Here is a 27,708-nt window from a genome sequence, read left to right on the forward strand (position 1 = left end):
TGTGAAACCAGAGACAAACAGAGTGAATCCATTTATTTTTTTACCAAAAGGCAGTCTTTGGCTGTTTGGAATCTAACTGAAAACATTTAGTGGTAAGAAGAAACAGGAAAAGGAAGGGAAAGGTGTAAGAACAGGCTGGGAACGTTTTATCTGCATGCATGGATCACCTGAATCCTAAAGGCTAACAGACTCCTTAGCAGACACAGACTTACTTAAAAAAACTAAAAGTAAGTAAAGACAAACTCCTCAGTAGATACAAATTTACTTAGTAAATGAAATACACTGGTAGTAGCTTTGGCAAAGCTATAATTACAGTAACACTGCAATTTAGCTAAACTCCAATTAAATATGGAAAGTGTGACAGATATAATACTGTAGAAAGATGTTACTAAGATACAATTCATTAAAAAAAAAGTTTGATCACCCCTGCAAAATGCATGGTGCATAGAAACACTACAAATGCTACCCATACAGCACAAATTAGAATACACTCACTGAATGCTAAGATGTAATGACAAACAGTGAAAGCAATTATTCCCTATGCATGAAAGAACAAACAAGGAAATGTTTTATAGAGTTTTTTCTGTGCATACCTTAATAATGATAAAAGTAAGATGGTGCACTTTGCTTAACTTGGTTAAATAAATGTAAACACAATACTTTCTTAATGGAAGATTAATCAACAAAAGTAGCAAGGCTTAGAATTAAATGTATATAAAAAACATTGAAAATATCCTGGTTTAGAGGCAACTGCAAGCTTCTTCAAGCCATCAGCAACTCTTAACCATCACAAGCAATGCAGTAAATCATGTTGTTCTTAAATTCACACCAACATATCTGATCCACTAATTTGACTGGACACCAACAGATACTGAATGCCCAAAATACATACAGTTTATTATTAAGCCACCCCTGTGTCACTCAGTTGGAACTACGGCAAAGCTAAGCTCATCAAATTATACCTCCAGTCCTAGAAGGCTGCAGTTAAGGGAACCACTAAATAATACCAAATATAACAAAAGGTGCAATTCTATATATAAATATATTCCATTTTAAGGGAAAAACTGTACCTCAAAACTATCTCACAGGACATTTAGCACAGCAACGTGGATATTAAAATGGCACACACACACACACACACACACACACACACACACACACACACACACACACACACTAACCTGCACTAATACGATTTACTACTTTTTCCAAGTGTTTTCATCTCTCAAGAGTAACCATCTCTCACTACTTCTGACCCTGAGAAGTGTCAAGACAACTTAAAGTCACAAGTACACTGGTAAGCAGGCACTATACACATGACTTTCAGGCTCACAAACAAAAAGGATATGTCTCCATTTTCTAAAAGGCTGGTAACTAGAAATGCACAGCAATCACAGGACAGCACAAGCAAAATGTCACTTACCTTCAATCCTTTTTAGAGCAAATTGACAGGCCTCCTGACTGGGAAACTCAAATGGATTGCTACAGGTCCGTATAGTATCACACTCACATTTCCCATTGATAATGTTGCAACCTGCTATTAGGTTTTCATTGCAAGGTTCATATCCAAGCCGATCATCATCATCCCAGTTTTCATCTGCAAGACAATATCAGAATAACATACCTGCGCAAAACACCTGGTTTTAATATGCAGACATACAACTTGTCAGTGTTTATTTCAGCAAAATGTACAGCAGTAACAAAACTACTTGAGAAAGGCAGGCTGACAGATTTGACTCCTTGTTTCCTTCCTGGTCATTAAAAAGTTCGCAAACTTGTATTTTACTTTTCTGACATTGGTCAATGCATGTGATGTCCAACAATACAGCGACTAGAAAAAGGACTGTGGAAGGACTGCTTTTACGCAGATGGTGAAAAAGGATTACTTCAAAGCCGCATGTATCCTTCAGGCTTTAACCACATCAGGAAGAAGTATGACAGGAGATAGACATTCCAGTATTCTGAACTACTTAAACGGAATACTTACACTAAACCTTTACAATCCTGTGGGTGTACATACATATCATTTCAAAGTACACTTACCATGGACAAAAAAAAACAGAAAACAGGATTCCTTTCGATACAGATTGTTTCACAACTGATAAAGTGGCACATGGCAAGCTTGCAAAACAGCAAAGAAAACTATTAAGTCTGACACTCCTACTCCACCAACAAAATATTAAAATACAGAAACTGATTAAAGCTCTGTATTTGGTAACCAGAAGCATAAAGCTGCATTATGAGAACCATTCTGTTTTACTTCTGCTGGAAGACCAGGAATTATTAAGAAACATGATCTAGTCAGCTTTCTCATTAACAGATTTAGCATACAAAAGTGTGGTAAAAACAGGGTCCTTCAAAATCATTTAAACAGACACCTTAGTTTTCCGTTCAGACGAAGCCATACATTGCTTAGGATGTCACCAGTTTAAGTCCTTGAAAAAAATGCCTTCTCAACAAAGGCCAATACAGATTTCATGGAAGATTCACTGGGGTGGCAGCAGATGACTGCAAGAACTCCTTGACCCACACAGCCATCTGTAGTACTTGTAGGCCTTACTTAAGTAAGGCCAGTTAGCTTTTCCCTAGCTTCAGACATAGTGCCCAAGGATTCAAAGGTGTCTGCATCATTGCAGAAATAGAGTCTATAGGAGGATCCTCGAAAAAACAGGTCAGTTAACCACACCTCCATCCCTGAAAAAAGTTAAGGAAACTGTTCTTTTAAGTATGCTTATTACACTTCTGGAAAATAACTGCCTGGCAGATGGTCAATAACATGACTTCCCACAATGAAGTTCACTGACTAGGTCACAGCTAAGTAGACAAGGTGAAGCCCATGGAAGTTGTTATTCAAACTTCAGAAAATGCCTTTAACACACTGTCATATAAGAGGCTGGTGGGCAGATGAGGGCTTGGGGATAGGACCCAAAATGACAAGATGAGAAAAAGAGAGCCAGTTGACACAACAAACAGTCTGTAAAAAGAAGAGTGCTGTCTAGGAAAACACAAGTTACCAATAGTACTACAGGCTTGGAAATTAGTGTAATTCTGTTTTGCACATTACCTTATACCACAAATTAGGGACTGAAAAACAAAATTAATATCTTCATTGCCAATATTAATCTTTTGCAGTAAACTTTAATTATACCTGTTAAAAGTCAACAAAGTGGACTGACAGATGTCACCGAGGAAATAAAAGACACATATTCAAAATTAGGCAGGCTAGTAGGCTCATTCAGAGGTAAAGTACAAACCATGGGAAAGTGGGCCTATAAAAGACTGGGGAGGAAAGGAGATGTGTGTGGGACCTAAATACAATACAGCAACACAGTGGGAAGAAGTTGTGTGAAAAGGTCATGAAGAAGGGGGGGTGTGGCCAAGTTGAACACTGAGTAGCAGCATTTGTTTTCAGCTCTGCCTTTTATGTACTTTTATGACAGGATTTTTTGAATATAACTACTCAAATTGCAGTTTTTTTACATCTCTGGATTATTCTAAGCCTATATTTGGGTAGCATATACAACATTTTTTAATTTTTAGATTTTTTCCTGTTAAAATTACAAAAGATAACTATCATCTGAATACAATATGAGCTTCACAAAATCTTCGCATCAAGAAACATCCACAAAGAAAGAGCTTTAGTCTTTATTGTCAATTATTCAAAAACTGACAACAAAAATAGATACATGGACTTAAAATTAGATAATTTTAAAGAGATGTTCACATCAAATGGAAATTCTTCATGAAGATCTTAAAAAACAAAAAAAAAAAAAACAGATTACAGGTATAGAATCAGCACTAAATGATATGGACAACAGGATGCAGGAAGATGAAAATAACATTAAGTTTCTTTTAAAGCAAAATACCCTTCTGCAAACAAAAGTAGGTGATTTGGAAAACAGATCAAGTAGAAACAACATAAGGATCTTTGGTTTACCGGATAACATAGAAGAAAATAATATGGAAAAATTCTTAACATCTTGGTTACCTGAGATTTTAGAGCTTCCTGAAGCTCTTTCTTATGAAATTGAAAGGGCTCACAGATCTTTGGTTTCCTCAAAAATAGAAAAAACAGCTCTACAAAATCTGTGACAGTGAGATTCTTGTCATCACATGACAAGGAAATGGTCTTGAAAACTGCGTGGGCTAAAGCAATAATTAAAATTAAAAATAACATCATCTGCTTCGACAATTATTATTAATCATCTGTTATTTCTAAAAGAAAACTCTTCTTGCCATTAGTTAAAAAACTCAAAAAAGCACAAATAACAACTCCCTTATTATTTCCAGCTAGACTAAAGATTTTTCTACAGAGTGGTCCAAAAATATTTGAAGACCTTGACATTGCCCTTACTTTTATTAAATCTAAGAAGATCCTAGATAAAAATCAAAGAAATGGAGTGGGCTAGTCCAAGTCTTAAAAAAATTGCTGACAATGGTTCCTGGAAAACCTTTGATGAAAAAAAGAAACTCAAAAAATAATCAAAAATAGTTACATCACTATATCTAATATTATTATTCAAACACTTTTCACTATCTTTTCGTTGTAGGGCTCATTACATAACTTATTTTATGGTGAACTAATACTATTGAAATAGTGAAAGACACAAAATCCACTGGAGTCACCACACGGAGATAGTCACTGGTAATGGAAGCTTCTTTATTTGGAACAAAAACACACAAGCGCTTTCACGTAGCTGTACTACGCTTCTTCAGGTGTATTACATGACCCTGAAGCTGGGAGTGATGAATCCAGATCAACAGGTAAGTGTAGTAGTTTTTTTTCTTATTCTGTTTGTAATTTGACAAAATTGTTTATGCCAACTAGTCTTTATATAGATTTAATTGCTATACTCATATTTATAAATAATACATATACATAACATTCATACTTTAAGGCACTGATAATTATAATTTGCTTTAACATATAGGGTTTGATAGTTTACTGTTATGGTCATAAATGGATTATTATTATGTATTATTGTTGTTTTTTTTTTTTTATTTCTGTTTACTATGGCCGCTGCGGCTATTTAAAATACTAAGGTACAGAAAAAAATGAATTGTCTTGTTGCTTCACATGAGCTAGCTGGTTGCAGTTATGAAGTACAGTAGGGTCTGTGGCTGGTCTGGCTTGTTGCAATGTTATTTTGGGATTGTATGAGCGCTTGGAATGCGGATGATGTATCTCTGGATAATTGCTGGGTATTACAGTGCAGGGACCGGACTTTTGCGGTTTCTTGTGTTGGAGTGGTGTGCTGTTCAGTGGATTGATTTGTGGAGATGGTCTCCTGTCTGTTGTTAGGTTTACAGCGCCCCCATTTTTTTTCTCTTTCTTGCTTTTTTGGTGATCAGCAGTTTGAGCTGATTGATTGTGTGTTGTTTATTGGTCTTGTACTGGGTCTGGTGGTCTAGTGGAGATGTGAGCTGTGTTGGGTTGTTTCTATTGAGATATTCCTTCTTTGCGAGAAGCCCTGTTTTTTATGGTTTAAGTCACAAAACACCTTAGTGTCTTCAAATAATTAAAAGGTGCTTACTGTTTCCCGCTGGAATCTCTACAGTTTTTTCTTTAGCAGCAGGTTCAAGTCTCCGTACCATTGCAGCTGATGAGCTTGAAGTCTGACAGAAGACTTCATCATTTAAACGATGGAAGCATATTAACCTTTGAACTCCACCTAGATCCCTCATCCAAGAATGCCGGAACATATCCGAGAAGGTGGAACGAACTAAAATAAATACTCAACTAACTGTAAGAAAGCTTAAAGGCACTTATTAGTGCCATTTAGTTTGTTTTGTTTTTCTATTACAAGCTCATTTAATAAAAAAGAAAAGGTCAAAAAAGGCTATTCAAAATAATCTTAGCTTCTATGTACAGTTGATGTTTACATAAGTCTAGTTTACAAATATACATTCCACTAGAAAACAAGAATCTTTTCTCTAAAGTTACTAAAGTATTTTAACTATAAAATTAATATGTTGGATAGTTAATAAGATTATACGGATGCACTAAGATACTCAGTTACAATAATACAGTGAGTTCTGCGTTACAAATAATACAACATAAAATGACTGTAAAGGGATCATTAGTTTTTTTAATTGTCTTTTGCCTTCTAGATTAGAAAATTCCCTTGCAATGTATTCATATTGTAAGATATGGGTATTAATACAATTGATTGATTTAATGAATATTATTATAGACAGTTATTCATAATAATGACTACATTTGATTGTCCAGATGCAGAAGCTCTTTTTAGAACTTTTGATATGTCAATTTCTCCCTCTTCTCACTTAGGTAAAAAGGAGGAGATAATATAAAACTCTATACTTCAGATATTCATTTATTCATAAGGGATCTATTGATGCATTTGAACTTTTGTTACTGGGTTGCCTTAAAAGGTGTAATGGAGATGTTTGTCTCCAGTTGAAATACCTCTGTTAAAATATTCTCTTAAGGTCCAACAGGTTCCTTAAAGTTTTAACCGAAAAAGAACTGTTCTTTAATATATTTATTTATCAGTCTTATATACAAGAATGATTTCATATTACTTTTCTAGCTTATAATGTAATTTTAATTGATATGCTTTAACAGTTGTAAGAATGCACATTTTACAGAATGTTTTTGTTACAAAGCAGTAGCCTAGACGTTAATGTATAAGCCATATTAATAAAAAGTAAGCTTGTATACATTTTGGGCAGAAGCAGATTAGTTGCTGCTACTAGATTGGTGGTCAATTTGAGTGATAGATGTCACTCAAATTAGGTGTTTTAAACTCCAGGCGGGTTTTGGGTGGATATTTTGTCATGAGTTTATGTTATTATTTTTTGCTAATATTTATTCAGATGTTCACTACCTTTTATCTAGTCTGAAATAATCTGAATGCAGTTTTTTGTGTAGTATTATTACACAGTCACTGTAAATTTACTAAAGGTGTTCCTTATGGTTACATAGTAAACTATTATAAAGTCAGCCTGTCTAATTATACAGAATTAATTATCAATGACTTCTTTAAAATGTATATCAACCAACATTAATGGTTTGAATAATCCAAATAAGAGAATATCTTTGAATAATTATCTTAAATTACATGGATCTCAGTAAATATTTCTTCAAGAAACCCATTTAGTATCAGATATTTCCAAGACTGATACCAAGTCATATAAAATTCTAGTTAGCCCTCAACATTCTCAAAAAGAATGGGTGTTGCTATTCTATGGAAAAACACATTACCCCTGCCTAAAATAATAGATACATATTAAGGATAACAAAGGAATGTTATGCCTAAAATAATAGATACATATTACGGATAACAAAGGAATGTTATGTTCAGTTATTATACAGTTTAATAATAAAATCTTTTTTCTAGTCAATATTTATTGGGTCACTGGCATTGGCTCAAGCACAGTAAAACAGCATTCAGACCATATTATACAATTTTCTAAGGGTAATATTATATTAGCTGGAGACTTTAACTGTATCTTGGATAACAAAGATTCTAGTGCTAATGGTAAAAGAAAATTACAGCCATAGCTAAGTTGTTAAAAGACTTTTCAGAAACATTTTTATTGAAAGATATCAATAATTAAGCAGATTCTAAATCTTTGTTGTATACCTTTTATTCATATAGACATAATTCATACTCAAGAATAGAGTTTTAATTTCTAATAACTTAGTTGATTCTTTAAGTAATACAAAAGTGATTTCATGTCCTCTTTCAGATCATAACTCCATAACTTTCAATATATTTGTTAATTCTAACCTTGATGTTCAGATAAAGAAGATTCATGCTTATATTACAAAACTGAAGGATTTTAATGACTTCATTCTTACAGAAATACAATTTTTTTATAGAGCTTAACACCACTAATGATACATCTGAACTATACATCTGGGATGCTCTAAAAGCCTATTTATATGGCAGAATCATTGCCTGGTACAAAAAGAAAAGGAATATGTGGGACAAAGAACTTAAAGACATACAATCTAAATTAGACACTTTGAAATGTAATACTTTGAGAGACAGACAATAAAGACAAAAAGAAATAAATCAATTCATTGAATAATAAATACTTAAAAATATGAAATCATAAAACTATGATTTAGAAAAATACAACTTTATACATTTTTCTACAAATCCTACATCTTTGGAGTATTCTTGCACATAAAACAAAAAGGCTAAATTAATTCAATCATTTTAAGGAAATATATTCCCCATAACAAAAAAGATGGTCTCAGGCCTACATAATATATTAATTTGATTTATTTTTAGAAAGAATTCTCTAAATTCATCACCTAAGGTAATGAATACTAAAGGGGAAATTGAATCATTTATTAATAAAAACATTACAAACGAGTAACAAAAGAACAAGTAAATTTAAGCAGATATCTTTTAAAGATATCCAAAAATCAAATAACTAAACTTAAACAAAACAAAGCTCCTGGTAATGATGGTATTATTCCCAAAATCTATAAAATTTTACCTACTAAAGACCTAACATTGCTACATAATGTATTCGGTACAGTCTGAGACAAAAACATAATTCCCCCTTCATGGAAATATACTTTTATTTCTCCTGTTTTTAAATTTAATAAAGACCCTACTAAATATTTTTCTTATAGACCCATTTCCTTATTAAACACAGATTATAAAATCTTCATGTCCATACATGCAGAAAGACTTTTTACCTAACTTAGTAGAAGACCAAACTGGTTTTATAATAAATAGAACTTCATACGATAACATTAAAAGAATAATAACTCTGATTGAGTCAGTGAAAAACTTAAATAACAACTTAACGCTAGTTAGTTTAGATATAAATTGTGCTTTTGATTCGACTGGGAATATTTATTCATCTTACTAGAAAAATTAAACGTTTCCAATAAATGTATCAATTTTATCTCTCAACTATATATTGTTAGTCAAGCCTACATTAAAACTGGTTCATAATTTTCTCAAAATATACCTATTGTAAAAGGCACCAAGCAAGGATGTCCTTTATCCCCCCCCTATTTTTCACATTGATTATGGAACCATGTGCTAACCTAATAACAAATAATCGAGATATTCAAGGTTATAAATTAAACTTTCATAACACATCAAAAATTTAAATGTCTGCAGATGACGTTTTCATTACCCTTGATGGTAACAATACATCTATACAAGAACTTTTACACATCAAAAATTCAAATGTCTGCAGATGACATTTTGATTACCCTTGGTAGTAACAATACATCTATCTATACAATAACTTTTTAAAGAAATGGAGTTCGTTCAAAAAAATTCAGGTCTTACATTTAATAATAAAACTCAAATCCTTTTAGTTAGACCAAAAATGTATAATATTCAAGATGAATACAAAAAGTTTTTAGCCCAATCTCAACAGATAATGTATATAGGTATAGTTATTACTACAAATATTAAAGACATTATTCAAATAAATTACAATAAAAGTCTATCAATTATAGAAAGTTTAATTAAATGGAATAAAATTCCGTTTTCTATGGATGAAAAACTTTCAATCATAAAGATGATCCTATAAATAACTGAGTCTATATCTATATCCCCTCCTTATCCAATAATTAGGAAATTTAATTCAATGATTAAAAAATATCTATGGCATCCTACTAATCCTAGGATTGCATTAACTTATCATATGAACAGATGGGATAATGGAGGTATAGTATTACCAAATTTAGAAATGTATTCAATTTCTTCAGTGATTAAAACAAACAATCTCTTCTCTCATAGATGTGCAATACACAGCTAAATGGAAAGAGATTCTATTTTATCTCAAGATTCAAAAAACAAAGACAATTCTTTTAGGTTAAATTTAGTGGAAAACGCATTTATTTGGACATTATTTTTCTAACCACTTTTCTCTTAGCTTTAAATCCAAATATATAACTCTACTCTTAAAATCTTTCAAAAATTATATATTTAAATTTAAGCACCAACCGTTCCAGTAAATATAACAAATAAACAAAAAATGCAGTATTTTGGGAGCAGGGTTGCTATGGCATCTGTCTTTATCTGATGAAGTCTGAGAGGTGCTCGGACGAAAATGCACGAGTTGTTTTGTGGAGCGTTTATTTCACCAGTTGTCCTGCTTTGCCTGAATAAATCTCTGTTTTACTACTCCAGTTCCAGTTTTCTGTTTATTTATATATTTTATATATTTGAATTTAACTTGTATAAGGATTGGCTAGTTCTTATTTTTCCCATAGCATACACGCACAGAGTTATATTCTCTGCAGATCATTTTAAAATACCTTTATTTCATCAGAAACATTTAATAATCTGGTATCAAATGACGAATAACAATGAGTTGAAATCTATTAGTTTACTTATGGATGAATATAAATTTGACTCATTATCATGGCTAGTCATACAAGAAGCCAGAAAACATATTTTAGACAAACTGGATTTGATTTCTCCTTCTACAAAAAAATACTATTCCTAAACTAATTAACTATTTGATCTTATCAACTCAACATAATCTTCCAGTTAAAAACAAGTTATCATATATTTATACAGCAATTGAACTTAACTTAGAAACGCATGCAGATAACTACTGGAAATTTTTTTCTTTTACAAATAACGCCATCCCTTCAGGAAATGACAAGTTATATATACTTCAATCAACTAGTAAGACTACATCTTCGCTTAGGTGGAGAATATTTACCTGGAGATTTTTACACAGATCATTCCTCACTCCTTATAATATAAGTAAAATAACTAAAAAATTATTAATTGTTGGAGATGTAATGCTAAAATCAATGCAGACTGGTCTCATATATTTTATGATTGTTTATATTTAAAGAAATTTGGGGAATATGTTAATTTTTTTTACAAGCAATATTTACTGATAAATAAAACAAGTGACTTAGAGAATTAAAAGTTAGCACAGCAGTTCCAGATTGTACAAGAGAAAATAAATATCCTCTGATATGGTCTATACTATCTGTTGCCAAGAAAACAATTAGAAAAAATTGGAAATCCAAATCTGTACCTTCATTTCAAGAATTTAAAGATATTCTCCTTGAGGTAGCTAAGTTAGAAATGCTGACTATTAAAACCAGATCTATTAGGAATACAGTTTTATATAACCTGTAGAATAGTACACATGCTTTATTGAAGAAATAATCAGAATTGATACTAAAAATTTCATACCTATTAACTTGTTTCATTTGATTGATACAAAGTGACCATCCTTGTATATAATTTTGTTAATTTGTTCTTATATTAGAAGTTTTCCTGTTTTACCCTTTTGTATCTCAAAAATGTTCAATTTCATGAAAATATTTGTTTATATCTGCAAAGATAGCAATAAAAATGTTTTTTTTAAAAAAGGTCATGAAAAAGTCAAACAGTAAGGCAAGAGAGGGGCTCAAATTAAATGTCAATGTTTCAGTTGAGAAAGCACTGCTAGGAACACGTTTATAACATGGTGCACTACTCCAGATGCCTTGCAGAATTAAGGACATGATGCTGGCAGACAGCATGCAAAGAACAACCACTGGTGTGGGTAGGGAGAATAGAGATCTCTGACGAGTGATGACACTGGTGTGGAAACTGGGAATAAATGCTTTGGAAACAAAATGGAGTAAGGAAACAGGGGCACACTGTACTTTCAGGAGTCATACAAGAAGCTACTTAAAGAAGAACATGGCCTACGAGGCAGCTAGAAAGTGGAAGATTCAGGTCTAACAACTGTTAAGTACAGTAAAACAATTATCAAATAAAACTATACACAGCAGGTATTCACCTAAATTGCACTTAACTAGAAAGAAAATGGTGGTTTCTGGAAAAAGGTTTAAATTCTGAACAGAAACTATTTTAGGAATAAAGAAGATGTGGTTCCCATAGATACCCTGTCTTTGTGAGAAATAAATCTGTTTTTAGTGCAGACAAGGTCTGCAGTTCTGAAATTTGCCTGGATGAATGGATGGATGAATGTAATGACAAGTGTAGAGTTTTCCATAACATGACTAAGACCTGCTGAACCTGCAGACTCAAATGGACTCTTCTACATATGCTTGAGGTGAAATTCATTGAGCATCAGTTAACCGAAGAAAAAGATGCAGAGTAACAAAGACTACCTCAGTTTTCCATGGGAAATCATTGCTGATGTGAATTCTAAGTGTGCACTGTCACTGTTTCCCTTATTTTGAGAGATTTCCTATTTTTTTCAAGTTGGTGCAACTCTAGATATGGTGTTTATAAGTTAGTGGGGCTTCCCTCCCATCAGAGGGGTGTAGGGGGCTTGCCCCCTGCAAAAAAATCTTGAAATTTACTTTTTCCCCTTTCTGTATTTCAGGCATTATTTTTCAGCATATTGATGCTTCTGGTTAGTGAATTTGGCAATCCATAGCAGAACCCTCAAATGCCATAGTATAAATAAAAATGAGATTTCATGGACAGAATAAAGAGAGAATGATGGTTTGAGATCAAACATATTTTTATGACGGGTTTGAATAAGGTTGCCAGAGTACTAGTATTAGGAATCTTGAGGCAGTGTAGCCTGTGTAAATGGTCCAAAGACATCAGTGCACTACCCTAGTAAACATATAAAAGCAGAACCTATTACATGTCTCCCACAGGCCATAACACTTAGCTCAACAGATCAGAGTCATTAACTGTTGAACTGAATACATTAATTCTGGGAGGTTTGTTTCCCATCCATAAACTGGAAAACACACACTACAAACAACAAATATACACAAGAGTTCATGGACTTCATTAACGTTCTCTCAAATCTATTTGACCTCATTCTTACCAATATACCACTGATGTGCTTCATGTTTGTAGTTGTCCCATCATTAGTCAAATTAGGCCATCACAACTGTCCTTTTTCCATACGGATCCTGACTAAAATGCTCTCTAACTATACAGTCTTCAGGGATTTCAAAGAGGTCAATTTTCTAATACTATCTCATGACCTAAGGAGATTTAAAGGCTCTCCATCCCACCAAGGATGGCAGAGCAAATATGTCTGCTTATACAACTGATTTCAACTTCCACCAAAACTCACGCATCATGGCACCCATCCACATCTACCACAAATTTAATGTCAAATTTAGGGACAGGCACTTAGGTGGAACCATTGTATCAACAATTCATAAATAAAGAAAAACACGTTAGTCCTAAGAAATAAAGTTAAACCAATCTGCATTAAAAGGAAACATCTAAAAGATAAGCAAAGAACTAAGGCATATGATCAACGCCTGCAAAACCCAACAGGTGCAAGCTCAAACACTGCAATGCCAATTAATAATGAAGTACTGCTACTTGGTCCAGCCTTATCCATCTGTCTCACACTTCTTAACTAGATAGGTGGACTGGTCCAAGGACCATTTTCAGCCATGAACCTGGGCCACATGGGAAAGATGCAATATGTAACAAACTTGTAAGAGTCACTGTACATATTTCCACAAATTAACAAAATTCATATAAATAAAAGCAATAGAAATAAATAAATGGATTTTAATTCAAGGAAATATTATTAAAACAAGTATCCAGAGTTTGTCAATCAATGCTACAGAAAATAAAACAGTTAACTAGGTTTGGAATTTTAGGAATAATAGTGAACACTACAGAGTTGATCTCCAATGGTATTATTAACTTTGACCCAAAGGACATCACCTTAGTGCAAATTTCTCCCTCCAAGTTCCCCCTTCTCCTCTCACTACATTCTCTCCACTCAGTTCACACCACCATCTACAATTAACCCTGAACATTACATGGAGTTGATCTCCAGTGGTATTACTTACTTTGACTCAGAGGAGACCGTCAAAACACTCACAGATAAGTTCATGCAAATTTTTCCCTCCAAGTCTCCCTTCGCTTCTCACTACATTCACACCATTCAGTCTGCAATACCCCCTACAATTATCCCAGAATAAGCCTAAAAATTCTATACAAAACCAAAAACACTAATTCCATCGGTCCAGAAAACATATAAGGTTGTCTCCATGCTAGACTAAAACACTGCCTTACTGATTCCTTCTTAAATGTGTTCAATCCTAGCCTCTTCATTCACTAAGTGCACAAACCTGGCTAACCCCCACCGCACATGGGTGGCCCTACTACTACTACTACTAGCGACTCAGGAGGACTACATTCCAATTATTGTCACCAGCCTCACTTCATAATGGAACATATCATCATTGAGCTCATAAACAATACTGACAACTTACAAACTCTCTATCCTAACCAACATAGCTTTGTGAAAGCTAGGTCTTGTGTAATACCTCTGGTAATTTTATTGAGAAAGTCAGTGAAGCATTGGATGATGGTAAATTAGTGCACACTACTGCACACTATTCCACACTCTAGCACTATTGAGAAACTGACCTGTTTAAATATTAACATTTATGTAACTTGTTGGACAACAAAGTGGCTCTCAGACAGGACCCACACAGTTAAAATTAGTGACACACCCTTCTTTACAAGGCAGATCATCAGTGGCATCCTACAAGGTTTTGTTTTGGGGCCTCTCCTCTTTGGTATACAATTTGCTGACATTCAACCAATGTCAATAGCCTGGCTGACCAAGTTTGCTGATGACTGCAAACTCAAGAGCTGTTATCAACTCAATATGTAAGTTGAAGATTCACCAGGAAGGCCTCACACACACCAAGTGGTGCTCGGACCACTGCTTTAAACTAAATGCCAAGAAGTGTAGCATCATGTCCTTTGGCAAACCAGGGGACCCATTTGGCAAGCACATAGGCGACACTTCTTTGAAAGTTATCACAGTCATTAGGGACCTGGGCACTTTTGCTGTCAATAAACTATCCTTGACCACCATGTATATCCACTGTTGTTTGAAAATACTTTTATCTAGGCAGACTGATCACTAGCAGTACATCAAAGACTAAAGACATTATCATCCCTCTCTATTCCTCAATCACAAGACCCATAACAGATCACTAGCAGTACATCAAAGACTAAAGACGTTATCATCCCTCTCTATTCCTCAATCACAAGACCCATAAGAGATTATAATGCCCTCTTTGGCATGTACCTGTCTAACCATATGACTCAGCCTGAGAGACCACAGCATTTTCTCACCAAGACAATTAAAGAGATACCTTTCCTGAACTACACTAACCTCCATAAAGCTTTCTATTTTCTGTTTCCTATAGACTCTGGAGAGGGGACCTCTGTCTAGACTACAGAGCAAAGAATCCAGTCTTATGTGATCTACTGCCCATCCACAAAACAAGTAACACACCAAACGCCTGGTCAAAAGTTGTAAATTTCCACGGTAACATTAATACATCCTGCAGATGAGATGGATATCTCTTCCAGAGGATCCTGACTGGCCCTTCTTCAAAGTTCTTCCCTCTGCACATATCTGGCAAATCATTCAACTGAGAGCTTCACTGCTAATATCAACCAAAATAAATGCATAGTCGTTGCCCTTTTCTTCCAATCCAAGTGCATACTGAGTTTATTTATAAAGTATAAGCATATTTATTCTTATCCTAAGGCAATGGCTGAGGTTATACGGTGAGTGGTGGGTGGGGATGAGGCAAAAGCCAGGCAGATATTGGGAAGAGGACTGTGACGCCAGTCCACTGGCCCAGTAATCAAGGAGCCTCAATCCTCAACACTAGCACCAGTGAGTGGCATGCACATTGGGGGAGTAACAAGTACACACAAAGTAAAGTACAATTTCCCTTAACAGCACACAGAGATCACAGTCAGTCTGGTGCTGGTTCACCCTTTCTCTCCAGATCCCCAATAAGACTCCCCACTGGCACAGCTATAGGGTCCAGATCTCAGCCTAGTGGTCAAGCTAAAACCTCCAGCACCCTCTCTGTCCAACCAGTGCTTCATGACCCTGCCCAAGTAGCTGACACACACACACTTTAAGATTTGATTTATATACAAACACACAGACACTCCTGGGGAAGGCTGGCACAGGTTCTCCAGCTCTGCCCCCTTTCTGCCCAGACTATAAATTAGTACAGAGTGCCACCAACCACTAATATCACCTATTAGAAGGCCCTTCCCAAAGGGTGACCAATTTCACTGTGCAATGTTACTGTTATCCAAATAGTAAGTGTGACTGAGCAACAAGACTATTGGAGTGGCTTGGACAGTATCACCAAATGCATGCAAGTACTCTCTTAGAGCTTAAATTATCTCTAAACAAAACAGCCACAGTTGAAAGGTTTAAAAATGTTTAATAATAAATAATAAAAGCACAAGACAAATCTCATCAATTCAACAATATTGTAAGATAGTCCAACATAAATATAGAAAACAGCTAGACTAATCTGGCTAAATTCCTAACTCTTAAGAGAAATTATATCCTAAATAACTTTACAAACAAGGCACAGTGTTGGTGAGTTGTTGTCAGCTTCAGACAAAATCTCTGAGAAAGTCTTAAACTGATAATACCCAGTACTGCTGAGTCATTTCACATTACGTCATTTTTATCACTTCTTTAGTTCCCAGGTTAACAAAAACTCAAAATTTACATTTATTTGTAAGCTGCACCTGGCCAGGAAGCCACAGCAATACAAGACACTTTTACATGTAAAATCTAGCAGTTATCTCTGTCTTAATAACAATACAAAGAATTTGCTAGCCTAGGCATCCTGTCTCCGAGCTTGAAATCAAACACAGTTGTAATTCTTTACTTAACAGCTTTCTTCCAGCAGGGTGCATTGCTGTTACATTTTGAAGTTCAGCATATAACATAGTTTTCTTACATTTAGTTTTCTTACATTTGTAAAAACAAGCCTGTGGATTATATTAATATTTACAATGACATATAATTATCTACAAAATTCTATCTAGCTAGGCTGGCAGCCTTCACAAGGACCATAAAAGGTAAGTGTAGGCAGATCACAACCATTGTTCTACACAGAAAGCAAAAAAACCTACCCTTTCACCCATCTTTGTAACATCAAAGAGCTGATGAGAAAGTGAGGTTTTGTTGGCCTGTAATAGTGATCACACTTTGGGTATAAAAAAATCCTGTTTTAATCCTAAAAAGGTTTTTCTGTTTTTTTGTGTCTTTTATTGCCTTTCAAAACAAGTCCTGGGGAAGGAAAGGGTGGGCTGTTGCCTTCAGGCTGGAAGGCTATAGAACAGCAAGCTTAGAAGTCTAAGCAGTCGGGGTGCTTGGAAGAAAGGAAAATGGACCTGGTCACTTAAGTAAACTTCAGCCACCACTGCCATGCTGAAGGCCCTAAAGAAGTGCAACTAGATTGCAGTCAGGTATATCAAGCATGAGACACTCAGGCTGGCTTGGTAGGGTCTCACCAGACACTGGTGCCAATAGCCGAGCCATTCAGGAGCCCTGCATACCTTTGATTTTTCTTTTGGTTGGCCAAATTTGTCTTCTTTTCATATTCACCCCTCTACACAAATTTGGTAACTCATTCAGGTTTGGAAGTTGGACAGTTTTACTCGACCACAAAAAATGCATGGCTGCTACAATTCCCTTCCAATCTAAGAGTGTAGTGTCTTACTCTAGTAAATGTAGGCAAATTTATTCCAAGTCTTATATATACATTTTTTATGGATTTTTGAATGTACAGTACTGGTAAATTTGTCTACTTTGAAGGATTGTCTTTGATCAACTAATCTAGACCTTACAATATCTGCAATCATCACCAAGTTCACAGCTGCTACAAATGTTTTCATCTACACTCGTTTTTCAAAGAATAACCAGGTGCCCACTGTCTTGTTCTACTAAAGTCATACAAGCAAGAACTGTACCTCCCAGAAGCATGCTGGAAGAACACTGACAAGCCTTTATTTGCAGTTACTTAGTGAGGTACAGTATATGCCAGTTTTCAAACGGAAGTTGTTCTAAAATATTGTTAGTACACACCTACCCAGACAACATGCCTACATATGCATGCACTTGCACTGCACACCCATACACAAACACACATACGTGAAATGTGGATACTTACATGCTAACAAACTTACCACACACACACACACACACACAATGCACATGCATGCATATTAGCACAGTTCCAGTAACAAATCAAGTTTCCAGTACAGAACCAGTGCTTCTAAGCAACTGCTCTCTGAATATATAACATGCAATACATTTGGCTTCCCAACTTTCTGATTTCCTAATTGGCCAGTGTTAGCTGTTTTGATGTAGGGTGAGGTGCTATTGAAAAGTCTGTCAACACATGATAGCCATAGTAAAATAGTGCATATGATCTTTACAAAGCTCTTACAATATGACTACAAACTAAAGTAAAACATGCAGATCAACTCAAGTTCACAGTATGATGAAATTTGGTTCTGCCCCTACCCTTGTTCACAGCATACTTTTCTGGTAATGTACAAAGCATCGATTGTGCTACTTAAATGAGTGACTGTACAATTGTCAAGTTAAATTTAAATAAATGCCAAAATCTTGTGTTCATCCATTTTCTTATTCAGATAATAACTATATTAGTGAAAATTAATTTTAAAACATAATGTAACTTTCCACACTGGGGTTCTATAGTCATGGTGGTACACAGCAAAATCTAGAGGTAAGAGAGAATCCAACAAAACAGATGGACCTCATAGATCTCAGATGTAGTCCGCAACTAATGTATGTGTTTCTGTTATCACAAAGCGAAAGTGGAAACGGAAGGTGGGAACTGCTGAGGTAAAGCTTCCTCTGTGAAATTACTGAAAATGCCACCAAGTATAAAAATAGTCAAACATGCTTCCAAAATAAGGATACACGAAATACAAAACAAATTAGAAGGGAATCAAAAATGTTTTCTTGCTAATATTTTATTTATTTAAACCATTTTTTACTGACATACTATAATAAAACACTCAAAAACTAAAATTCCAACTTTTACATAAATTACAATTTTACTTTCTACCTAAAACAAAACAGACATAACCGAGGCAATTTGAGCCAAATCAGTAATGCACTATGCTGTATGAAAGAGATTAACAGCAAGTGATACCCAGGAAGCCCTGCTTATAAACGGAGACAACAAAAGAGAGTTCAGTATAGGTCTGGGTATCTTTACTAGATATTCTTTGTGCAAAAGTGGAGCACACTTCTTTTCAGAGTTTAGTACTGCCCTATAAAATAAGCTATTAACACATCTCTCAGTCGGTCATGAACTGCCTTTCTGACAGCACCGACTGTGTAGGGATTCAGCTATGTCTAATGATGCCAGAGAAGGCTGCGAGTATAAGAACTGCACAGCTTGGGAATCACCTTCCCAGTCAGCAATGGGGTCATGCAGTTTCCTTCGCTGTAAGAGGAGACACTGGACAGCTTAATCCTCCTGACACACTGCAATCATGTAACCCTCCAGTGATCACAGAAACCTTAGCCACAAACACCATGCTATGACAACGAGCATTTCAGCAGCCCAGCAGTCCCAGCAGGGGTCTCTGTTACACGATGTTTATTTAGAATGAGCAAACGAAGGACAGCAGCATACCTCTTAGGAAAGGAAAAAGTGCAGCACAGATGCAAAAAGAAAAGTGGGGAACCATGACCGAGCATATTCAGCAGAAAAGAACAAGAAATATCTTAATCTTAATGGCAACAACATCAGCTTCTGGAGAAAAGAAACACATTCAGTAGAAGAAGTCTGCCAAGAAAACAGAATCCCCCAATCAAAACACAGATTTCTTTAGCTTGTGCTTTTCCTTGTGTCTGCAATTTTATCCCATTAAATTGCATGCTGTTACAATGCTTTGTTGCTGGACACTTACTTGATATACAAGACAAAACCGTACTACCAATGAGTGACCCCCACAGCGACAAACAAGGACAATTAGCAGCCTTACTTATGATGGTTTCTTTTTTCCTGGAGACAGTCCTTGACTCAGACACCTTTTAGTAAATGGTGACAGCACTAGTACCCTCACACTTTACGACCTCCAGACACAAGCAAGGGCTACAAGAAAGCAGTACCCACCACCTATACCTACTGTAGAATGCAAGGGCTACAAACCTGTACACAAACAAGGGTCCTCTTGCACCCACCAAATTAATCTTGTTTTTTCTGTCTTACCCAGGGGCTTCCATGAAATAGAGGACTGCCTTCAGACCCATATAAGTATACAGTTCCTCGTAAACACAGGTCTGGCCCTAAGTAATTAACAGCTTTTGACCAAACAAATAAAGGATAAGAGTTCCATGATTCTTGGTGTAGTGGTCGTCGCCTGGTTGTACAAGAACTTGGCTTCAGTTATCTTGGCATTAAGCCATACAAAATAGCGATTTTAGAACTGCTTGCTTCCACCTCCGGCTCTCTTAAACAAGCTCCCCTCATATAATTTTTTAAAGCTACAGTCAAAAATACCCCATTTAAAGCCAACTCAATTAATGAAGAGACCATGCTTTAGGCAATGTGGGTTTGAGCAGTGGATCCGGCACCAGAGAAGCTAGTTAGGCTGAATGGCTTGTTCTCCTACCCAGTAGGAGGGGGGAGTGGCATTATCTGCCACAAGACTGCCCTCCGGTGGAGCCCATAAGGCTAAAGTATATATAAAAAAAAAAGAGTTGGCCGAGTAGGGGCAAAAATGTTAAATCTTGTTTTGGAATAAACGTTTTTGTTTGCACACGTGAAAGAGTGTGACTGGTTTCTAACTCCAGGGTATTAGTTTTGTATTTAGTTCCTGGCTTTGTTTAGTACATCCACTTCTTTCTTATTTATTAAAAAAGAGTTGGCTGAGTATATAAATGTGAAGTAAGTGCACTATGGGTGAGGGGCCCCAAGGGCAGCAGAATCTGCATGCAAGTTCGACACACAAGAATAACCCAAAAAAAAAAAAGTTAAAAATAAAAGAAAAACAAAACTATCTATGATAACATATACATTTAATTTCTCAACTGTGATTTACTGAGAAATCGTTTACTGAGATTCAAGTTGCTAAAGGCAATTTAACGACACAGAAACTAGCATTTTCTTCTAAGCTAAGGGATATGGAGTTTACACTGCACATTACTGGAAGGGGTGTGAGGTGAAGTCCCTCCACATTACTATTTTATTACATAGCATTTTGTTAATTTCTTTACGTTTTTAGCCCCAAACTGACTGTTGGTTCCATTCTGTTGGAAAACTGACTCTCGTTTAGTTAATTTGTGAAGAATATTTCATAGGAAGTTACTGAGGCCCTTACAAGCCTAGCCAAGAATTTAGCCCATGTTCCAACAAGTCAGCACCCTATGCCACTGTCCAGCAGGGACACAGGTGGAATCCCAGGGGTGTATTTTACTTGCATAAATAGATGATGGCCACAGGGTACTCATCACTTGCATCTCACAGTTATGGCCATATGCAGCTGCTGAAAGCCTAATCTCATCATGAGAAAGAGGAGCCCTTACAAGGGGTGATGTGTGATGAACTCCAAGCAAGATGGGGGAAATGAATTAGAAGGGTACTAGGAGTTTAAGTGGTTAAGGTAGGCGGATCACAAAAATACTTTGCTGTTTAAGCTTGCAATGCTTTTAGTAAGTTGGCTGTAACTGATCTTACATGTTTTCAGAGCATTTGTCTGTTACTTGCATTACAAAGTATTGGTACAGCTGATTTGATTACTGTGCTCGAGTATGCATAACCATCTGGAAATTCCAGACAGGATTTTTTAACTGCAAAATGATTAAGTGAATCCTGGACTAGCAACTAATTTAAACAACTTAATATACATCTGGCAACCACCTAGTAAGGCATACAGAAAAAAAAAACCCAGCCTGAGCCATTAAGTCAGATTGAAAATGCTATAGTTCATCAGTAGTCCCTCAATACACACACAGGGGGACACACATACACGCGCACAAAAACACAAACACTAAAGTGACAACACAAAGTAGTAGATAAATTCTTTAGTCAATTACAAGGCAGCTGCAGTGTCTATATTACAAGCATAACAAAGCAAAATTTAAACAAATAAGAAACAGCAGTAGTAATCAATGAAGTGCCAGCTAGGTCACTGACTAAATGATCAAAATGAAATTGAGCTACATTCTTCACAAGTAAAATATTTTTCAAGCAGTTTAATTAAAGAAAAACACGAAATTCTAAAAAGTTGACAAAGCTACTGTCTTAAAGCCTTAGATTTAAGAAATCTTGCAAAGAAGCAACAAACAAAGGGATGTTTCCTACAGCACTGCTGTTGTTTTATTAAGCTTCATTCAACCATTACTGTTGTTTTGAAAAAGGTTAAAAAAAAAAAACACTGACTTTATGCTCATGTGTCTCAATATGGTTTATTGAAACTAAACAAAATTTAGAAAGTAAAGAATAAATAAAAATTATATACTGTCCTTTAGCAGTTTTAATGTAAGACATTTTATTGTCTAGATTTAATAGTTCATCGTTGCCATAACGGATATGTCAGAAGATGTAGTAGCCCCCTCCCCCAACACCAATCACAACGTAATACGGAGAGAAAGAAATCATGTGCAGCTCTTTCTTCAGAAGAAAGCTCGACTGAGAGGAAGCAGCAGCTTTTTAATTAATGCTATCAGGCACAGCAAAGAGCACAGTGAGTGTCTGTTGTCATTTACTGTATGTTGTTGGGGTGACGGTGACTTTGGCACTTGGGACAAAATAACAGTTTGCATCTGATTATCCTTTTAACTGCCAAGAGACTGGTCACTTATTGTACTGGGCACAGAGGCATTTATGATTGCAAAGCAGCATCTGTCAATTTGATCTGACAGCTAACAAGCTCGTGGGGAACACAGGAAGAAACCAGTAAATTGAAGAAATACTTAACAGAGATGAGAAATAGCTGAGCAGTTGTGGAAAAAAATGTTTGTATATCTTTGTTAGATAAATCAAACTTATGAGTAGTGAACAGCAATTATGCAGTAAGTCTACAAAAATCTGACTTGCAGCAATTTTTGCTTGCATGTAGTAAAAACAGAAAACAATTAATCTGATTCAGGTCAGGAAATGGTGGTGAAAATATGCTATTGTTCTATCATTCGAAGTGACGCATTCTATGCATAAACGTGCAAAGGCTCAGACAAGACTGCTAAGACGACCAAATTACTATATTTCAAAACCTGATCCTTTACTGAATACATAAATTTACTAACAGGTGACTTTCTACGGATTTGTAAGGAATGAATGTGACCAAGTTACTCTGGGTGCCATATGATCCCCCTCCCCCCAAAAAAAGCCATACAGAAAGTAAACAAAAGAGGAAAGCTTTCTTTGTCATTTCTGTGCTCTGAATACATGTGAATTAGCTTTGGTAGCTTCTTGTCCTGTAAGCCATTATTCATGTTTAGTTCAGAAAATATGTTCTTGTGGATACTGGCAAATATTCTAAATACCTCCTCTTACAAGAAAGGCATACAAATCCATACAATGAGGAAGGATTGCAAGCACCGCGATACAGAAAACAAGCAGGCTTTAAAACCATGACACATTTGGGGGGACGGGGCACTTCATTGTGAAAAGTCTGCAGTCCCCAGCAGGTAAAACATACAATAACAATTTTGTTTTATGGCATAAGCCTACATGACATAACAGCAAAATAAAAAGATAATGCAGGTCATGAGAACAAGTGAATGATTTACATGCCTGGAGCGATTAGAAACATACTTTTTATTATACACAAACATATGGAAATGACCATTAATTCCTGAGACCCATTTATCCAGGAAGCTTAAAAAGTGCCATAATGCCACTGAAAGCATAATTACTTACATGCTTAGTTACCAATCTTTTTCTCACATACATTAGGTTATCGTGGCCTCCTAATGGTAGACAGGAAGGAAGATGACAGACACCTTTTAAAGCAGTATTGCAGAAATAACATAAGCAGACAGGTTCACAACTTTTCAAAGTCTATAAAACCTAAAATATTATAGCTATCAGTCTACAGTGCTCATGGTCACACTTCCATTTTCCCCACCTTGTCAAAGACCAGCACCAAAATAATGTTCTAGCAAACTGTACTGATAAGACTACTAATACAATTAATGAAAACACCCAGTAAGTGGCACAGCAAACAAAAAAAATATTAAAACAATTGCACATTCTCAGTGTCAGCGGGCACTGGTGACATGCAGAGGGTAAAGCAGTTTAAGACAAGCGACTACTTGGCCTTTTGTACTGAAGTAACACTGTAACCGTGCAGCTGGGTCATTCAACATCATTTGCCTGATCCAGTACTATTCTAAAGTGAAAGACTTGTGTACACACTGATCCCTACCAATTACGCATCTTCTACAAAGATTAAATAGCTGTACCAATGCCACTTATTCAAGGAAAAGAAAAACACATTTCTCAGTTTAGTTGTGAAAGCTTAACCTTCCTTTTGCTCACAAACAGCAGTTGCTTTCAAAAGGCTTAAACCTGCACCTAATACATCATGAACGGCAAGAAGATACACAGAAACATCCCGATTTTACTTAGTTTAGTAAAACTGTTAAATGCATGTGGCTCTATGTGTAGAAACATGTGCTACTGCCAGTCACCCCTCCCCTTCATAAGCTGATGTGATAAAAGATACAGAAAAAATTGTATCTGAACCAGAGGTACAAGCTATGTCATTTGCCCCTTCTTTTGCACCTTTGATTTCATCTTGCATGCTATGAAAGCAAGCCAGCATGCCAGCGAGTTCAACCCAGGAGATGCATGCCAAATATTACTGGCCAGCTCAACCACCTACCAAGCTGGAAGTACATCAGGGTAATGAAATCAAGACAACCATGCACAAGCACTTTTTTACTACCTTATAGTTTATTTATTCCCTGTAGCTTGAGACAAGCGACAGAGAGAAACAGCTACTTGGGACTGTACATATGGCAAAAACAACAAGCATTCTTGTTAAAAAATAAACCCAGTAAAGGCTTTTTGGCTGGCACCTAGTCCTAAAACTACCAGGCACACACTGATACCAGCAGAAGCCAAAGAACTAGAATCAGACTACAACAAGAGATCATGCAATATCCACATACACTTTTTTAAACAGAATACTTTCATAAATAGGGCAAAACTACATGAAGCTCCCAAGTCGTGGCCTCAAGTAACACACAAATGCCTCCCATCGATCCCCTCTAGGTACATTCACCTACATACTGACACATACACTAACCCTAAAACTAGCAGCAAGAAGAATCTCGGCAAATGACATTTTAGGGGCCGCCTTGAAATTAAAAAAAGAGCAGTATCAAAACAGGGGTGAAATCAGCCTATCCTAACATACGTAAACTCATGCAGCTGTGCAGAACCAGTGGGATTAATACTTGTTACAAGCAAGTTGAGCAAACAACTAAGAAATACGTTTGTTTATTACATAAAATCCATGGGCACTTCACTGACAGAAGTGATAAAAAGCATTTCACAAGCCTAAAGCAGGGCCAGCAAAAGAATTTGCCCCACCCCGTCATTTTAAAACATCCCATGACATCTACGGGCTTCATTCATGGTCCAGCTCTTATGCATGATGCCCCTGGAGTGCAATTACTCTGAAACTTATAGCATGTCCATCTATTTACCACCCCTAGCTCAGCAGTAGCAGCCTCGTACCTTCACAAAGTCCCACTTCATAAACGGTGATGGAGTCGCCGTTAAGAGGAGGAGGGCGGATGACACATCGTAGCCCCCTGTCGCACGTTCCATATAGTCCATATACCCCACCACAGGTCTCATTCTTCTGCCGGGCGCAGACGTAGCAACAGCCACAGATGCCCAGCACAATGCTGCCAGTGCAGTTCTTGGGCTCCTCGCACTTGGACTCGTCGCAGCGCAGACACAGCAGAGCCCAACCACCAGTGATGACAAGCTCCACAACAACATAAAGGAGTAGCAACTTTACGGTGCACAGGTACATCCTAGGAGGGGCTGACATTCCTTTATCCATCAAGCCAAAATAAAAAAATAACACGGGAACTGTGCAAGTAAAGGGCCTAAGAGACCCCTCCTCCAGGAGAGAAAAGACCAAAAGGTAAGTAAGTGCTGTAAAAAAAAACAAAATGCGTCTGCAAAACAAATCAAGACCAAACATAAAAATAAAATAACTCAAGATGATCTTCTATGAGCAGGATGGAACTGCATCAGTTCGACAATAAATAGCAAACGCTCGCACCAGTAAATAAAGACCCCCAAAAGTGTTTTCCTCCTTGCTTTCCTTTTTGGAAAACTTTTGAATACTTTACGCAATCCGATCCCCACGATAGAGTTCCTTCCAGCAACGCAAGACAATCCTATAATTCCTGAAATGGTCGCAATGTGTGTTGTGATCCAATAAACTCAGCTTATTTCTCCCACAAGGTGAACCCTGGATAGAAGTGTGCTTCACGATCGTGTATCAGTAATCACTCGTGCTGGCGCCGCTGGGTTCCTCCCGCTACACCACAAGACCTGCTGCTGCTGCTGTTGAGCAGGACTCGCTGTCTACAGTTTGCTCTCGTTTCTGGCCGTCTATCCCTTGTTTATCGTTCTCAATTCAGCGCTCCTTCTCCAACTCAGCCCGCCCTCGTGCGTTTCCTCATTGGCGTCACGACTGCTGCCCCGCCTATCTCCCCTCCTAATTTCCTACCTTGCATTCCAAATATGGGCTACATAGCTTCGCGCAGCAATTGAGTAGCCGAAACGGTTGCACTCTGCAGTAGACCGTTAAGGTGCGAGTGGCGGTTATGGTTCTGCAGCTGGGTCCGAGGCCAGTCGCGTGCCTTCAGCAATGAGTGAGCGCGGACTCGTTGCTTTCTGTCAGTCGCTATCTTGGTTTTCTTTCTTTTTACTTTAAGTTCGTAGTTACTTTTTAATATGTTAACACATTTCGGAAAAGTTCACACGCTAGGGGAATATGGGCTCTGATTGTACATTGTTATGGTGAACACAATACTGGTCTGTGGATAAGCCTTGGGACGCTCACGTTACCTCATTTTTTGGATGTTAATCTACGTTTATGTACATCTGAAGTTTCTCATGGCAAATCTAAATTCGCTTTCTTTTCAGGTTTTCGTTGCCACGGTGCCTTTTTAACATAAAATATTCGTTTTCTAATGAATTTTGTCTTGTCAGGCGTTTTACGGTATTTTAATTTGATTTAAAGATGTCTGTAAAAACACGAAGCCCATGTTTTAGGGTGTAATGATTGTGATTTTTTTTGTGACTGTGAGACCTGGGTAAGTCCAGAGTAATTGTCAATCGTAAGTGGCACAGCGAAAATCTAATCAGATGTTGAAGTATATTTCTTAATTGTGTTCTCTTATGTACACGTTTAACATTTTAACAACCAAGACACTTGAGTAATAAGCAATTGTAATGCATATTGTTTCTGTATTATTATTTTTTATTCAGATACATATTTTTTTAGGGGGGGGGGTGAATTAATATGTAGATGTAGTGAAATTTTAATTACTTCAGTTTCAAATTTATGCATATGTGGCCCTGACATAATGTAGCTATGTTTTGGACTTCACTGTCTAGTTACATTGCAGGAAGTATGCATCTAGGTTCATATAGGTAAGGTACTAGGCTGGCCGCCCTTGTGGACCATTTTAAGCTTACACAATTCCTTTTAAGGGTGTGAAAACCCAATACCACGTGTGTGTATAAGGTAAACACCTTAACCATTATACCAACCCAAAGAGACACATCATACATACATACATACATAATGCAGCATCCTCCTTAGGCTACATTGTTGTATCAGTATTGTAACTAGAAGGCAAACATTTGCTGTGGGGAATAGAATCCACAGCCTTTGGATTTTACTTGCATTAAAGGAAGGCAGT

At 36.4% G+C, this 27,708-nt stretch overlaps 1 protein-coding gene across 2 annotated transcripts in view; it reads right to left on the reverse strand.

The window, feature by feature from the left end:
- The window catches only part of CRIM1 (cysteine rich transmembrane BMP regulator 1), a 1,731,222-nt gene extending 1,704,807 nt beyond the window's left edge, over positions 1-26,415 (reverse strand). The window contains exons 1-2 of one of the 2 annotated variants that reach the window (XM_044058922.1): positions 25,496-26,415; positions 1,424-1,597 (exon numbers count right to left, since the gene is read on the reverse strand). In XM_044058922.1, coding sequence (XP_043914857.1) covers positions 1,424-1,597; positions 25,496-25,973 — 652 coding nt within the window. In that variant the 5' untranslated portion in view covers positions 25,974-26,415. The remainder of the gene's footprint in view (positions 1-1,423; positions 1,598-25,495) is intronic. The other variant, XM_044058913.1, reaches the window with a different exon arrangement.
- Between the last annotated feature and the right edge of the window lie 1,293 nt (positions 26,416-27,708).

Source organism: Protopterus annectens, chromosome 1.part2, assembly GCF_019279795.1.
Source record: "Protopterus annectens isolate FY-2018-M chromosome 1.part2, PAN1.0, whole genome shotgun sequence".
Taxonomy (NCBI): Eukaryota; Metazoa; Chordata; order Ceratodontiformes; family Protopteridae; genus Protopterus; species Protopterus annectens.